Genomic DNA, 16902 nt, shown 5'->3' with positions numbered 1-16902 from the left:
GAGGGAGACACAGAGGAAGGCAGAAACCCAGGGCGCGGGGGCGGGGGCGGGGGGGGCGCAGGAGGACAGGAAAAGAGAGAGGTGAGGACACAAAGGCCGAAAAGATGGAGGGAGAGACACCTGACCCACGCCCAAGACCGAAGCAGAGACCCAGAGAACCTTCTTGTAGGATCCCTTCAACCCCGCCCCTGAGCAAGGACACAGATCCTTGCAGAGGGTCCAAGAGCGAGGAAGGAGGGAGAGAGCGGGAGAGACCGACGCTGAGCTGTTGCCGGAGGGGAAACTGAGGCAGAGAGCTTGTAGGACCACAACAGAAGACAGAGGGGCCCCTCCCTCGATTCGGAGCTGACCGTGGGGATGGCTGGGGGCCCCTGGGGATCCCAGCCGCCTGTGGGCAAAGCCCCCAGAGAGGACCGAGCCGAGGGGGAGGGTCTTCCCAGGGCTCGGGGCTCACGTGGGGGGTCCATGCCCACCCTGAGACACACGCACCCAGAGCTGCACGCTCCCTGGGGGTCCATATGTCACCGTCGGAGGTGCAGCCCCACGGGGCCTGAGGTCAGAGGGTGATGGGACTGGAGTGTGTGTGTGTGTGTGTGTGTGTGTGTGTGTGCGTGTGTGAGAGAGAGGGAGAGAGACAGACAGACAGGCCGGGGGCAGGGCAGTGAGATATCGGCAGACACTCCTCTCTCCTCCCTGCCAACATCTCCCCCCTCTCTTTAATTAAAAAGATTTTTGCCCAAGAGTCAAAGACCCTCTTCCTCGTTTGTGGGACTGGAGCGTCCCCTGAGCTCAGAGCAATGGAAAAAATGGCTCTTGTCTCTGTCCCCTCTCCATCTCTGTCCCCGCCTGGGACCCCCACCCCTGTCTGTAGCTCAGTCCGGGCACCCCCCCTCCCCCACTCCCTCCTGGCTGTTTCGGCCGGTCTCCAAGTCACACCCCCTCACTGGCCTCACAGGGGCACCCCGCCCCAGTTAGGACACACTCCCCACTGGGGCTGTCACATCAGGTCACTCTTTTTGTTTTCTGGATCAGCCTGGGGAGGAGACCTCGGCCTCCCCGCCTCCCCAGGAGCAAGGCGAGGCTGGGAGCCCAGACCCCTGAACCTCAGCTGAAGGCAGGGGAGGGAGGGGGACAGACAGAAGAGCTTTGCATCTTTAATTAAAAAGTGATTTAAATTAATTTTCTGCTCCAAAACCCCTATCTGAGGGGCGGGGTGTGTGGCAGTGATTAAAAGCCTTTGGGCCCCCTTCGCTTCCGCCTCCCTTAAAGGGCCAGCGTCACCCGAGGGAAAGTTGCGAGGGGCAGCTTCAAGGGCAGTGAGCGCCCCCTGGCACAGGGGACCCCAGGTTCAGCCAAGGCCCCCGGGGGGGCCCGGCTCTCCCTGGTTTAACCATTTTGCTTGCATCCTTTCCCCCCCAGCCCGTTGCCCACCCAGTAGATGGGGAGACTGAGGCTTCTAGAGAGAAGGGTCGGAGGTGGCTCTGGACCCCAGGTTTCCTGGAGGAGACCCAGAGGTGGCCAGGCGGGAGGGCCGTGGCGTGCCGAGAGGGGTCCAAGGACAAGTCAGGGACCCAGAGACAGACAGGGTCAGAGATCCTGTGTAGGACAGAGAGAGTGAGGTCTCCGGAGAGAGTGACTGGAGGGTTCTGGGTTGCAGCTGGGCCCTGGGGCAGTGGGGGGAGAGGAGGGGACCTTCCCAGGGGCGAGGGGGCCAGGGCCATGGTCCTCGCCCTCCTCAAAGCCCTCGGGCTGGGAAGTTCTGCCCCGATTTCTCCTGCTGTAGCTCCAGCTGTCTCGCCCCTGCCCGCGGCCTGGGTGGTTTGGTTTCATTTCCACCAGCCCGGAGGACGGAGAAGCGGACTGCGGCAGAGCAGAGCTGTTTATGAGGGTCATAAAAATATCCTTAGCGAGCCCAGCGGGGGTGCTGCCTCCGACCCTCTCCCAGGGCTCCCCCCCTCCCTGGATCTCTGTCCCCTGCCCCCAAGTTTCTGCCCCCTTCTGCCTGGATCTCATGTCATCTCCTCTCTCCCTCGTGCTGTCTCTCGGGAGTGACGGTTGGTAACTTTTGGGGGTCTGGTACCCCCCTTTGTGACAACAGGAGGAAAACAACGGGGCCGTTTCCCTGGGAAAGGAGCACACAGGCCCCGAGCCCACCGTTGACAGTTTCAGGGAGTTCACGGGCCTCCTGACACCCATTCGTTCATCCCCCGGGGACTCTGAGGACACCAAGCCAGCGAGACAATGAATCCCAGGTGTCTCTTTCCTGCCCTCCCTGGCCTCCTCACTTCCTCCGCCACACCAGGCACATTCCTGCCCCAGGCCCTTTGCACCTGCTGTTCCTCTGCTTGGGGTGATCTTCCCTCCGAGGTGCACACGGCTCCCTCCGTCCCCTTCTTTGGGTCTCTGCCCAGATGTCACCCCCTCTGAGGCCCTCCCCGTCCAGCTTACACCATCTCCTCTGTCCTGCTTTCTCTCAGAACACTTGTCACCTCCGGGCATTATTCTACACTTACGCATCTACTTACTGGTCTGTTCTCTCTCTCCCTCGCCATCGCTGATAGAACGGGAGCTCCAGGAAGAGGAAGTTTGTCTCTTCCCCCTGTTATGTCTCCAGAACACCACCCAGCACACAGTGGGGGCTCGGTATTAATTTCGGTCGCAGAAACCTGCCATATCTCATTAGAACACTAGTCGCAAAGGCTGTCGGGGTCCCGGATCCTCCAGGAATCCGATAAAAACTGCGGGCCTGCTCTCCGAGATATGTGAGCAGCACATGATTTACCCTTAACTCTGGAGAATCCACAAACTGAGAGCGGGGGGGGGGGGGGCGTCCTGTAAAAGGCAGGGGTCGAAAATGGGCGGGGTGGGGGGGGACAGAGGGATACCCCCCCGGCCTGCGCACACCCGGCGCCTGGGCTGACCCTCGGATGGTCCAAGGCCCAGCCTCCGTGTGTACAAAGTCCCGCGGACCCACAACCCGGAGACTCACCATATTCAGAGACAGAAACAGCACTTGGAAATCTTAAACACACCCGCATCCCCAGGCATGGGCCCACAACCAGACACACAGACACAGCCGGGGACACACGCAAGCGCACACACACACACACACACACACACACACACACACGCAGATGGCCTCACACCCGGGCACATGAGCATCCCTGTCTCCCAGGGGAGGGAAGTTAGGGGGCCCAGAGCAAGAAGAGAAACTAAATTATGGGGTCTTCTCCTCGGTCTGATCTGTCTGCTAGAGAGACAGAGAGAGAGAGAGGGAGAGGCAGGCAGACGGACAGAGACAAAGAGAGCGAGAGACAAAGAGACAGAGAGACAAAGAGGGAAGGACATGGGCAGAAAGCGAGAGCGGTGGGCGGACGCGGGGGAGCGCGGCGCCGGCCCCCCCCCCCCCCCGTCCCCGCCCCCGCCGGGCCGGAGCAGGGAAGGGCGGGGAGCGCAGGGAACCGGCCGACGGACAGAGACCTGTGGCGGCCGCCGGGCGGGAGGCGGAGGAGGCCCGGGCGGGGGTGGGTGGGGGGGGAGAGGGCGCCGCGGAGTGGGGCGGGCCGGGGTGGGCGCCGGGGGACCGGCGACCCGGGGAGACCCCGACACAAAGGCGGCCCCGGGAGCGGCGGCGGCGGCGCGGGGGGAGGGGCCCGGCCGCCCCCGCCCGCCCCGCCCGCCCCGCCCGCGGCCCAGCCACCGGCGGACAGCGGGTTAAGCATCTCGATGTGGAACTTCCGGATGTGACCGCAGAGAGAGGGAGAGACCGGGAGAGACCGGGAGACGGGGAGAGACCGAGCGGCCCCGCCGCCAGCATCACCCTCCCCTCCCCTGGCCCGCCGCCCCCTCCCCCGCCCGGGGCCCCCTCCCCGCCCCACCCCCCGCGCGCCCCCCACCCCCGCTCCCCCCTCGGCATCCCCCCACCCCCTCCGCCAGCCCTGCCGATCCTCCCGGGCCCCGGGGGAGGGAACTGGGGGCCTGGGGAGGGGGCCTCGGGCGACCGCCCCCCCGCCCCACTCACCCCTTCCCTCGCCGGCATGAGCCCCTCGCCGTGACCCCCGCGGTGGGGAGGGCGCCCGGGGTCCATGCTCGCAGCCTCCGCGCGGCCCGGCGCCGGCCACTGACGACGGTGGGGGTGGGGGGGCCGGGCCCCCAGCCTCCTGCCCCACCCCCTGGCGTCGGCACCGCGGCCCGTCGGGGGCCGCTGCCCCGGGCTGCGCCCGCCCCGCCGGCCAGGCCCTGGAGGGACCCGGGAGCTGCCGCCGGCGTCAGCCCATGGCCCGGAGGGTAGGTCTGAGGGCGGGCGCCCGGCGCCCCAGCCCCGCGGCGCACCCCAGCCCTGCACCGCCCCCGCCCCGGCGCTCCGGCCCCCGTCGGCCCATTCCGCCCTCTCCTCCACCTCTTTCTCTGCCTCCCCTGCCTGTGCCCCGGGTCTCCTCCTGTCTCCTGTCTGCCCCGGCGCTCCCCTCTCTCCGCCCCCGGGTCTCCCGCTCTATCTCAGGTCCTTTATCCTACCTCTTCCTTCCTCTTCTGCCCTCCCCAGTCCTTCCCCGCGGTCTACTTTTGTTCCAAGTCCTCCTGAGGGGTCGGGGTGGCGACAGTGCCGGGAGAAGGGGGGTGGGGGGGTGGGGGGTCTGGCCAGGCCGGGCTTCCATGGTCCTGGGGATGGGGAGATCAGAGGAGACGGGCGAGGAGGTGAGTACGCACCTTTGGGGGCGGAGGGGGTGGGAACACGCAGGACGGAAGACCCTTACTGCACATCTTAGGATGCGCGAGGAACCGCGGGGAACAGTCGGGATTCAACTTTGGGGCTCAGGAGAAGTTAGGAGAGGACGACGAAGAGAAAGACGGAGAGAGGGACCCACGCACGCGGAGCCTGGCATCCCGCAGGGGCCAGGGCGCCCCACGGCAGGAAGGCTCGCGCGCCTCTGAGTCTCTTGGCCTCTTTGAGCCTCAGTCTCCTCCTGCCCAAGGAGAGGGTTTGGCCTGAGTGGCTTAAGGTCCCTCTGGCCCCCGCCGCGCGCGCGCGCGCGTGTGTGTATGTGTGTGTGCGCGCGCGCGCGCGCGCTTCTGTAATGACAGTCGTTCTCCTTGCGGCGGGTGGCACCGGTGGGTTTGCCGCGGTTGCGCGGGGTTACACTCGGTTCAACAAGTGTTTACGGAACGTGTGCCTGGCGCTGTGCTCCGTGCCTCCGTCGTTCATGCACGCATGCGCGGAATGTCTCGGTCGCTCATTCATTCGCTCACCCACTCAGTCCTGGGCCTTGGCGGGAGGGGGTAGGTTCATAGGCGGGGTGGGGTGTGACACGTTGTTAAGGGACACTCAGATGTGCATATTTGACAACTGTGAGATGAAACTGAAGTAGGGAGGGGACAGTGCACACACACATATATGCATAAATGATGTGCTGCTTTTATGGGAAGGGTCCCGGAGTGAGCCTCTCTCTCTCTCTCTCTTTCTCTCTCTCTCTTTCTCTCTCTCTCTCTCTCCCCCTCCTGTATCTCCTCCCCTCCATCCCTCTCTTTCCTCACCTCTGTCTCTGTCTTGCATCCTGCCCCCAGACTCTCTCTCGGGATCTCTCCACGGCTCTCTCCCCTCCTCCCTCCTGTCCCTGCTCTGGGAGGAGCTGACAGTTACCAGCCAGCTGATCCCTGACCCCCACCCTCACCCTCAGACCTGAGACCTGGGTCAGTCTCTCTCCTCTGGACCCTCCTGCCCACACACCAAGAATCTCTGACGGGACATTTTCACAGACCAGGGGTATAAGGGAAGACCGTGGGACAGGGCTCTCAGTCCCAAAGAGACAGCCCCGTGGGACATCCGGGGTCCAAGGCGGCTGGACTCAGACACAGGGAAAGAAAGGGCTGGTTCCTGAGGGCAGGGAGAGCATCTCCTGGGTGCCAGGGTAGGGAGGTTTCCTGACGCCTCCCTGGGGCTCTCTCCCTCTCGCCCCCCCCCCCCCCAGTACGATGAGCTGCCTCACTACCCAGGCATCGTGGACGGCACTGCAACCCTGGCTGGCTTCTCGGAGGCAGTGGCCGCGGCACCGAGAGCCCCCGGGCCCTATGGCCCACACCGGCCTCCCCAACCCCAGCCCCCGGGCTTGGACAGTGATGGCCTGAGGAGGGAGAAGGACGAGATCTATGGGTGAGTGGGGACAGCTCTCGGGATGTGGGCCCCCTCTTCCGTGTCTCTGACTCTCTCGCACTGTCTTGATCTCTCCATCTCTTCCCCTGGGTCTCCTGTCCTTCTTCTCCCAGGTGCTCCGTCCTCCCCAGGCCCCTGGCCTCCCCTCATGAGCCTTCTCTCCTGCTTCCCCTAGACACCCGCTCTTCCCGCTGCTGGCCCTGGTCTTTGAGAAATGTGAATTGGCCACGTGCTCGCCCCGAGACGGGGCCGGGGCTGGGCTGGGCACACCTCCAGGCGGTGACGTCTGCTCCTCTGACTCCTTCAACGAGGACATTGCTGCCTTTGCTAAGCAGGTAGGCACCCCCGTCTGCTCTGAGCCAGGAGAGCCAGTGAGGAGAGGAGGGCTGGAGACAGGACGCGCCCTCTCTGGCTTCTCTCTTCCTTCCAGGTCCGCTCCGAGAGGCCCCTCTTCTCCTCCAACCCGGAGCTGGACAATCTGGTGAGATCTGGGCCCTCCCCAACGCTCCCTCCTCCGCAGGGGTCTCCTGTCCTGCCCTCCACAGCCCTGGGGTTCGTTGTGGGAGCGGAGAGGAGATCACCTGACCCCCTTTCTCAAATAGTGATCGTTCTTGCCCGTTCGCAATGACTATAGCCAAGAGCTTGAGAACGGGGACCGATGGCCTGGGTTCAAGTCCAAGCTCTGCCACTCACTAGTTCTGTGAACCAGGGCAAGTAGCTGCGTCTCCTTGTGCCTCAGTTTCCTAGCTAGTAGCAATTTCTATCTTGTAGGGCTGTTGTGAGGATATAATGAGCTAAAAAGAGGCAAGCACTTAGATCAGTGCCTGGCACCGAACAGAGACTCAATAGGCATTGGCTGTTCTATCAGTCAGGATGAGAGCCTACCCCAAAATGAGGGCAGGGACTTGGCTGCAAAGGGGAGAGGAGAGAGGAGAGAAAGGAGAAGGAGAGGGAAGGAGAAATACCCTGGCCTCTCTCTTCCTTTTGGTTTCCAGCTCCCGCCGGGGCTTCCTATTGGCCGAACCCTTTGGCAAAGGAGTCTGGGAAATGTAGTTTGCAGGCAAAGGGTGGGAAGTGGAGCAGGGGACAAGATGGGGTATTTCCATTATAGCGTACGTTCCTTCTCTCCTCTTGTGATGGATCCTTTCCTGTCTCTGCCCCTCTTGCTTCTCTTCGTCTCTGACTCTCTAACATTCCATCTTCCCGCAATTCTGGGTCTCTGTCTCTGTTGCTCTCTGCTCCTGTGGTTCTGTCTCCCTCTGTCTCCCTGTCCTCTGTCTCTGTCATCCTATCTCATTCTTCCCGTTCCTCCGTCTCCTTTTCTCTCCTTTCTCCTCCTCCTCCTCCTCTCGTCCTTCTCCCTCCTTCTCTCTCTTTCTTCCCCCGCTCCTTCCCTCCCTCTCCCCCCTCCCCGTCCCTTCCTGTCTCCTTCTGCAGATGATACAGGCCATTCAGGTGCTCCGGTTCCACCTGCTGGAGCTGGAGAAGGTGAGTGCTTTCCACTCCCCTCACACCCTTGCTTGTCCCCCCCCATCCCTGCTCTTCTCGCCCCCTCCATCCCTCCTTCAGGCTCTCCGCCCACTGGAGTTGGAGCCGAATGCTGCCCCCGTCCCTGTACACCCCAGCCCTGGCCCCCGGGTGGCCCCCCCAGTACCCCGGTGCCCCCCCAGGTCCACGACCTGTGCGACAACTTCTGTCACCGCTACATCACCTGCCTCAAGGGAAAGATGCCCATCGACTTGGTCATCGAGGATCGGGATGGCGGCTGCAGGGAAGATCTCGAGGACTACCCGGCCTCCTGCCCCAGCCTCCCAGATCAGGTGGGCCGGGGATGGGGCACCAGGCGTCACCCCGCGACCAAAGCCGTGAGCAGGCACAGCTGGGCTACAGCGTGGGGGTGTGCACACCACCCAGACTCAGCCACAGTCAGACACGCGGGACCACAGGGCTCGTGCCTCCTGGCGCGGCGGCTACACAGACCGGGACACGGCCGGACGACGGTGCATGCGCGCGCACACACGCACAGGCACACACTCGCGCCAACAGACCACCCGTAGACTCGGCTACGCCCACACACCCTACCGACACCCGCGACGGTGATACCACATGATACCTGCACCCGGATACTGGCACCCGGCCACAGCACAATGACACAGACCCAGGCGTGCCGCACGCAGCAGACACAGACGGGCCCCGAGGACCCTCTGCCCCACAACTCCTCATCTGCACCTGCTGAGCAAGAGCCCCACGGTGGGGCCGGTTACAACCCACTCAGGGGCCCAGCCGTGTCCCGCGTCTTCGCACAGCCTCCGATGCACACCCAGGCCGATCATCCGTCCCCACAGAGTCGCAAAGCCGCCCGTGTCATAATCCACACACGCTGTCTCACAAACGGGACAACCGGCCGCTCAAACAACAGCCACCAACTTAGAAAACTGGGGCCCTGTGATAGTCACACACAGCCAGCTGGCCGTCTCAAAGAGTGATGCAGCCATGCTCCAATCCTGTCGCGTGTCCCAGCTGTGCCCATGTAGCTCACAGCCACGCCACAGCCGCCCCCTCTCCAGGGTCAACCATCCCATCTCGGGCAGAGACGCGAGCACACTGACGCGTGCCACACCACAGTTTCAGGACCGCTTCAGGCACACCGATGTGGGTGCTCACCCCAGCATCCCATCCGATCTGGGGCTACCCCTGGAGCCACGCTCCAAAGCCTTCAGACTGATGATTCTCCAGTTTGCACGCCCGCCCGCAGTGCGCTCGAACGCACAATTCCATGCAGACATACCAAAGCCTCAGAAACCTTCTCTGAGCGGCGGCGTCCCCAGCTCAGCCCCCGCAGGACACAGAGGAGGCACCCACACTGGGCCGTTTGGGGAGGGACTGTTTACAAAGCAGCGAGCGGGGTCAAGGGCAATCAGTGGGGCAGGTGGGGGTACCCTGGGGGTTCAACAAGAGCTGAACCCACCCAATCTGCCTCCCAACAGTTGAACTGATCCCTCAAACAAAATGCCAAAGAGGTCTTGATTCGGTCTGTGTGGGTGGGTCCGCCTCCTGGGAGGCAGAGTGGGGGTGGGGGTGGTGAGGGTACATCCAAGGCATTCTCAAGTGCCTCCTAGTGTGTTGGAGTTCGGATAGAGGAAGCACAACCCAGAATTTCCCTGATGGGCAACTCAGAGAACCACCCCCCTCAATCTCTGAAAACTGGAAGTTGGTTTTTTGTTTTTTTTTTATCCCCCGTAAGTTTAGCGCAAACTCATTTCACAGCAAAATCTGACCTGAACTAACGAGGGGCTATTTATAGCCTTTATTTATTCCACTTCGTTAAATATTCATCCGTTTTGCTGCAGAAATGTTAATGAGTTTGATGACGAGGTGAAGTCCCAGACCCTAGGGGTGTTATGAAATACGCAGTGTGTGCATGGATTTACTGTCTAAAAACGTGAAGAGTTCTGGGGCGCCTGGCTGGTTCCGTCGGGACAGTATACGCGACTCTCGATCTCGGGGTGGTGGGTTCGAGATTACTTTTAAAAATGAATAAATAAGGGGCGCCTGGGTGGCTCAATTGGTTGAGCGTCCGACCTCGGCTCAGGTTATGATCTCGCTGTCCGTGGGTTCGAGCCCCGCGTCGGGCTCTGTGCTGATGGCTCAGAGCCTGGAGCCTGCTTCGGATTCTGTGCTGCCCTCTCTCTCTGCCCCTCCCCCTCCCCCGCTCACGCTCTGTCTCTGTCTCTCTCAAAAATAAACATTAAAAAAAATTATAAAAATAAATAAAAATGTGAAACACTCTGAATTCTGAAACACTGCTGGCCCCCAAGGATTTCAGATAAGGTGCCCTAGATCTGTATAAACGCCTCTTCACCGGGTGATTGCTATGTGTCTTTATGTAAATTAACTCCTTGAGTCCTCACCCTGCTCTGCGAGGTGGGGAGAGTTTATTGTCTTCCATTGAAGACACAGAGGCACAGAGAGGTGAAGCGACTTGCCCAAGGTCACACAGCCAGGAAAGAGGCAGGAACAGGCTCTATTTATACTCAGGGGTCCCAGCTCCAGAGCCCCTGGTCTCAGCCACTGTGCTACATTGGCGCTGACCTCCAACTCTTGTTTTCCAGAATAATACTTGGATTAGAGACCATGAGGACAGCGGGTCCGTACATTTGGGGACCCCCGGTCCCTCCAGTGGGGGCCTGGCCTCCCAGAGTGGGGACAACTCCAGTGACCAAGGTAAGAAGCCTGGGAGGTGGAGGACAAGTGTGGGAGTCAGTCTGAGGATTGGAGTTAGACAGCAAGTAGGACTTCCACAGGCGCAAGGACGACTGGGGTGTGGAGCAGTCTCGTGGGTGAGGGTTCTGGGTCTCTCTGGTACCCCCCCCTACTGCCCACAAGCACGGCATGCCTGTCCTCCCCCAGGAGACGGACTAGACACAAGCATGGCCTCTCCAAGTTCTGGGGGAGAGGACGAGGAGCTGGACCAGGAGCGGCGGCACAAGAAGAGGGGAATCTTCCCCAAGGTGGCCACCAACATCATGAGGGCCTGGTTGTTTCAGCACCTCTCGGTGAGAGCCCCGGGCCCAGGGGCAGCGTGGGCGTAGAGAGGGAAGGCGAATGGCCTTGTGGAGACTGAGGCCCCGAGAGAGAGCCCGAGATGGGAGATCCAGGCACAGGGGAAATGTTGAGGGCGAACCTCAAGGGGAGGGGGACTGGCAGGATCAAGCATCCATGAGTGCTCCCTGTATGTCAGGTGCTTGCTGCTAAGGGTTCTGAACTCATTCAGTCCTGACCTCAACCCCCCACCCGTTTGTTCCCCCCACTCCCCTCCCCCCATCGGTCATCACCGTCTGGCCAAAACAAAGCCTGCGAGGATAGGGCTGTGGGTGGCTCCATTGTGCAAAGGTCTTCTAGCCAGAAGTGGGTTCGGAAGCAGGCGGTTTGGCCTTAACCAGTGCGCCGCGCTGCCTCGTGGGGAGAGCTTGGGGGGGGGGGGGGCGGGAGGAATAGAGACAGGAAGAGAGTCAGGGAGAGGCTGAAACAAAGAGAGAAATGGAGAGATGTGGGGTGGACTGGATCAGAGCAGGGTAGACACAGGGAGAGAGTCACAGGGGGACTGAGAGAGGGAGAGGGATTGGGACAGGGAAGGACACACACAGGAACCCGTGACAGAAACTCCAAGAGGGCTGGTGCTGGGCTCTGCCTCCTTTCCGGTGCTGGAACCCCCAGCTTCGGTCTCCCTAATGAGAGCTGGCCAATTAGCCTGTAATTGCTGGAAGAGGCGGGGGCGCTCACGGGCATAATTGCCCGAAGCTTGGCTTCTCCGCTTCCTTCCATTGGGCCTTGGGGGAGCGTGGAACAGCTCAGACGAGCTTTCTCCTGGCCCTGCCCCAGCCTGGGCTCCCCATCCCCATGGGGCCAGGCCTTGGGGGGTCAGATGGCAGCTGGGCAGGCAGGGTGACTCTTGCTGGTGGCCACAGCACCCGTACCCCTCGGAGGAGCAGAAGAAACAGCTGGCGCAGGACACGGGGCTCACCATCCTGCAAGTCAACAACTGGTGAGTGACCTAGGAGGCCTGCGCGGTCCGTGGGCCCGCCCGGGGTGGGAGGCCGGGCGCTGTCCGCGGTGCTGACGGAGGCCGCGAAGCCCCTGGGAGCCTCTCTTCTCCCCTCCCCTGTCCCCGTCCTCTTTTCCAGCTCTGTCTCGGGTGTTCACTGCTGCCTCTCTCCTATTCCCTCTTTACACCTCCCTCTGTTTCCGTGACCCCCTCCCAGGTTCATTAACGCCCGGAGACGCATCGTGCAGCCGATGATAGATCAATCCAACCGCACAGGTACAGGGAGAAAGCGGGAGAGAGGGTCTAGTGTTCCCCCGGGAGTGTCAAGGCTGGGACCCGCACACCCTGGGGCTCAGCCTGCACCCCTCAACCTCCCTCGCAGGGCAGAGTGCAGCCTTCAGCCCAGAGGGCCAGCCCATGGGGAGCTATACGGAAGCTCAGCCACACATGACAGTCAGGCCTCCAGGTAAGGCCCCGCCCCTTAACTAGGCCACGCCCCCAACACACCAGGCCCCTCCTCTAAATGATGATGCCCCACCTCTTGGGATTAACTTCAGGAATAGTACTTCATTCGCATAACAGTGGAGCTGGGGAGACAATTGTACATTTCCAGATGCCCACCTTTTCTTAGCCGAATTCGCTTCTTCCAGGCTCTGCCCATCCATTGGAAGGCTCTACTTTTCCTCAAAGGACCAGTCCTTTCTTAAATGATGACTCAGTCGGTCCGGATAGACGGATCCCCTGGGGAAGGAGCAGGCAGGAGGGATTTAGGGGCATATGGGGATGTCTGGTGAAGAACCACTAACCCTCCTCTTTTGTCTTCCAGGGCCGATGGGGATGAGTTTGAACTTAGAAGGAGAGTGGCATTATCTATAGATTCAGGACAAGTGTAAGTGTCCAATGTCTAGGGGCACTGGGTTGGGGGTCGTGTGGCTCTCAAACCTTGGTAAGAACTCCAGATTCCAATATTCCTCCAACCCAGAGCAGGGTCAGCAGGGGTCCCTGAACTGAGGGTTCCCCAAGGCTTAGTGGGAAGATGATTCATCTGTCCATCCATCCATCCATCAACTCATTCACCCGTCTCTGTATTTATCCATCCATCAATCACCCACCTACACACTACCCATCCAAAATATATCCACTCCCTATCCATCCAACCACACATGCGCCCACTTATCCATGCATTCGCTCAGCTACCTACCTCCCCGTGATCCATCTACACAGGCAACTACTACCTGTCTTCATCAGAAAATACATCTACCCACTCATCCACCCACCTCCCCATTGGTCCACCCACTCGCGTATCCACCTAGAATGCACTCACCCACCTACCTTCTCACCCATTCATCTGCCCACCTATCCATTCATACACCTCCAACATATGTTAAACCCTCGTTCCACATCCTGACCAGCCTCCGGTAGGATCCTGCTCTTGAGAAGATTCTGGGCTTGTGAGGAAGTGGACATCAGAAACGAATGACAGTCCAGAACAACAGCGAAAACAATTTAACACAGCTTCCTCAGAGGAGGGAGACATCACTCATCCCTGAGATATTAGGAAATATTTTATAGAGGAAGTGACTTGTGGGTAGGGTATTGAAGGATGAATAGGGATCCAATGGGGAGACAAGGGGGGCAAGGTAGTAGGGTGCATTCTTTTATGCTCCCAGGTCTTAAGACTTTAGAGCATCTTCCCACTTAGTCTTCATAAAAACCCCAAATTTGGGGGGGGGAATTATTCTTATTTCCATGTTACAGAGGAGAAAAGTGATGCTAAGAAGAGGTCACTTGGGCAGGTTCACTTGGCTCAGAAAAGCAAAGGGAACAGCATGTGCAAAGCCCCAGGGTTGAGAGGCTTCCTGGAATTTCTAAAACACAAATCAGATCTTGACTCTCTCTGTATTAAGACTCTGAAAGCCAAAGTCTTTACTTTAGCACTGCTTCATTCATTCATTCACTCATTCACTCATTCATTTAATGCACATTCTCTGAGCCTTTCTGTACCCTGCCCCCATAGGGCTCACTGTCCAGTGGGGGAGACAGACCTGTCTTCAGACAGTGATGTCCCAGAGTGGGCAGAGCTGGAGTGACAGAACCCAAGAACTGAAGGAGCCCAGAGGGGGCATCAGACCCAGGCTGGGGGGTTCAGGGAAGACTTCCTGGAAGAGGGGACTTGGAGCTGAGACCAGGAGAATGGAAGGAGCGAGGCAGGAAAGGAGAGAACAGCATATGCAAAGGCCCAGTGCACTTAGAAGCCTCACAGCTATGAGAGAGCACCCTGCTCCCCCGACCCAGTCACAGCCATGAGGGGAAGGGAGGACTGGGCTAGGCTTGCACTGGCAAGCTGGGTGGATGAGTAATGAACTCAGGTCCAACAGAAAGGCTGGGAGATGGGAGTGGAGACCTAGGAGGACTTAGGCATGAAGGGGCATGGGGACTGGAGCCTGGGAAGGAAAGAGGGGCAGGTTTGTTCAGGGACTGGCAGTGGGAGGTCAGTGGGGGTCTCAGCTCTGCCCTGACCACCGAGGACAGGTGTGGCCTGGTCTGAATGTCAGGAGAACCTCGGGGAGGTGAGGGGTCTTGGTCCGTCTCTCTCCCTGGTTTCCTTTCTCTTTCCTGGTCTTAATTGTCTTCTTGTCTCTTTTTCCATCTCTGTCTCTATGTCTCCCTTTTCCATTTCTGTTCTGCTTCCTTCCCTCCCTCCCTCTGCATTTCTCTTGCTATGGGGCTGGTGGGGGTGCACAGAGGGGCTGATGTGGAGCCAGACCCCTCCCCACTTCCTGACTTGGCCTCTTGTCCCCTGTTCACAGACCCCAGCCTCCGGACTGTGACCGCCAGACTCACACCTGGTCCCGGTCCCTGCCTGGCCCCCTGACTTCAGGACCCCACCTCCTAAGGCCCCCAACGCAATGCCTACCTCCCTGGGGCCCCGCCGGGACATGGGGGCCTGAGCGCCCACTCGAGGGGCTCTCAAGGACAAAGACAAGGCCTCCAGGCCCCGCGCCCCACATCTGCCCTCACCTCTGCCTCGAACCCAAGCTGAGATCCTGGGCCTGGGTCTTCAGAAGGTGGTGGGTGGGGATCCCCCTGCCTCCAGGCTAGAGAAGGGACTGGAGGTGGGCTGGGGCTGTCAGGGAAGGAGGGTCAGCTGGATCCGACATTTGGGAGAGGCCCCCTCACCCTCCAGCCCACTCCCTCCCCTTCTCTGCCCTACCTCCCTTCACTGATGTCTTCTACTTTTTTTTTTTTTAATGATAAAGTCTTAAAAACAAAAAGCCACCGATCTGACTTCTTGTGTCTCTTTTGAGATTCAAATACTCATCAATTTGAAGCACCTGAATGACTATAATAATAATTGATACTCTCTCTCCCTCCCCACCCCCTCCCGCTCTCTCCGCCGCTCTCCTCCGGCGCTCCCACCCATGGCTTTGTGGTTTAAAACGCCAACTTCTTTTTTAGCTCGTTATTCTATAGGTTGGTATACTACACTCTGCTGGGCGGTTCTTGGCATTTCAAAACAGGGCTCTCCTGTGTAGCATGGCTGGCGACAGGTCAGCAAGGGGGCTCCGCTGGCTGGCAGCGAGGCCACAGGAGTGACTGGACCTCACGATGACATTGATGTGAAGGCGGTCTGGTTAACTGGACCCCAAAAGAGAACAGAAGGGCCCAAGGCCTCCTGACGCCCTGGCTTGTGTCTGACACCTGGTTATCTTGGCCACAAGTCTCAAGACCGGCCCGGATTCAAGGGAGGAGAAGCAGATTCCACCCCTTACAGGGCTGGGAAGGGGGGCTGCGAACTCACAGCACAAGCGATGGGGAGGAATGAAGAATTATGGCCGCTTTTGCATCCCTCTCCCACACTGTGGCTCACAGATGACTTTTCTTCGTCTGTCCCATGGGAGATAAATGCAGTTACCCAGAGCGGTCCTTGGAAACATGTATGGGTGGCCAACAGACCAGACTCCAGCCCAACGTGCCTGGGTTCAAATCCCGGCTCTGCCCCTTACCAGCCCCATGATACTCACTTGGAACACGCAGACCTGAGCTTGGAAACATGAGGCCCTCAGAGGCCATCTCAAACCACCACTCACTCAACACTCATCTTTTTTTTTTCTTAAGTTTATTTTTTTTTTAATTTTTAAAAATATTTTTATTGAGTTTTGCGAGACAGAGAGACAGAGTGAGAGCAGGGGAGGGGCAGAGAGAGAGAGAGAGAGACACAGAGTCTGAAGCAGGCTCCAGGCTCCGAGCTGTCAGCACAGAGCCCGACGCGGGGCTCGAACTCATGGTCCATGAGATCATGACCTGAGCAGAAGTTGGACACTTAGCTGACTAAGCCACTCAGGCGCCCCCTTATTTATTTATTTTGAGAGAGACAGAGTGTGCGTGTGTGTGTGTGCACGCGCGCGCTCACGTGTGTGAGCAGGGGAGGGGCAGAGAGAGACAGAGGGAGACAGAGAATCCCAGGCAGGCTCCCCGCTGTCAGCGCAGAGCCCCGTGCAGGGCTCGAACTCACCAACCGGGAGATCATGACCTGAGCGGAAACCAAGAGTCAGACGCTTCACCAACTGAGCTACCCAGGCGCCCCATCAATACTCATCTTCTACGATGCAGCAGCCTCTGGACCCTCGTGACGCAAGCAGGGAAACTGAGGCCCAGGGCCCCCAAGCCTGTTCTGTCTCAGGCCATGTTAGGCTTTGACCCACAGAGGCCTTGAGCCCCGACCAGGTGCTCAAGGGATCACATATCCCTCATGGGAATCTCAGCTGCCGTCAACTCCAGGATCTGACGATCCCGCCGATCCGGTCCCAAGACGCCATGGGGCTCAGTCGCAAATTGTAAGTTGCTTGGGTTTAGACCCTTGTTTGTGGAAAATAGCTCAGTGCCCCTTCCGGGCCTCTGTCCTGGCTCCTCCCTTTGCCCCGGATCACCTTCTCCACCCTCTCCACCTTCTCCACCTTCTCAGGCTGAGTCACCTGGGCAAAGATGCAGGAGAGGCCAAACCAAAGCACCCCCCTCCTGACTGCAGCCCCATCACTGCCCCATTTTGTTTCCTCCTACTGTCCCCTCCCTGGAATTCTCCCCGTCACTCGCCCGTTCACCTGGTGCCACCTCACAGCGAGTGCCCGGGGAACAGGTGGGGAGAACCGGCCTTGGAGACTCAGCTGCCTCCACCCTCATTGACTCAGGCCACCGTGGCCTCCTGGGT

At 59.8% G+C, this 16902-nt stretch overlaps 1 protein-coding gene across 2 annotated transcripts; it reads left to right on the top strand.

The window, feature by feature from the left end:
* The first annotated feature begins 3960 nt into the window (after positions 1 to 3960).
* On the top strand, positions 3961 to 14643 carry MEIS3 (Meis homeobox 3). Of its 2 annotated transcripts, none has more exons than XM_086690225.1 (13): positions 3961 to 4287; positions 5967 to 6148; positions 6324 to 6483; positions 6579 to 6629; positions 7586 to 7636; positions 7870 to 7968; positions 10261 to 10372; positions 10559 to 10704; positions 11617 to 11693; positions 11911 to 11969; positions 12076 to 12159; positions 12520 to 12582; positions 14504 to 14643. In XM_086690225.1, the coding sequence occupies exons 1-12, from the start codon at positions 4276 to 4278 to the stop codon at positions 12567 to 12569; spliced, it is 1083 nt and encodes a 360-aa protein (XP_086546351.1). In that variant the 5' UTR covers positions 3961 to 4275; the 3' UTR covers positions 12570 to 12582; positions 14504 to 14643. The 2 variants fall into 2 exon arrangements, with proteins under 2 accessions (XP_086546351.1, XP_086546350.1); XM_086690224.1 differs by having other exon boundaries at positions 3962 to 4287; positions 7819 to 7968.
* The last annotated feature ends 2259 nt before the right edge of the window (positions 14644 to 16902 follow it).

Source organism: Puma concolor, chromosome E2 (genome assembly GCF_028749965.1).
Source record: "Puma concolor isolate L17-30 chromosome E2, mPumCon1.1.hap2, whole genome shotgun sequence".
NCBI classification, from domain to species: Eukaryota; Metazoa; Chordata; class Mammalia; order Carnivora; family Felidae; genus Puma; species Puma concolor.
This window is presented reverse-complemented; position numbering and strand designations above follow the sequence as displayed.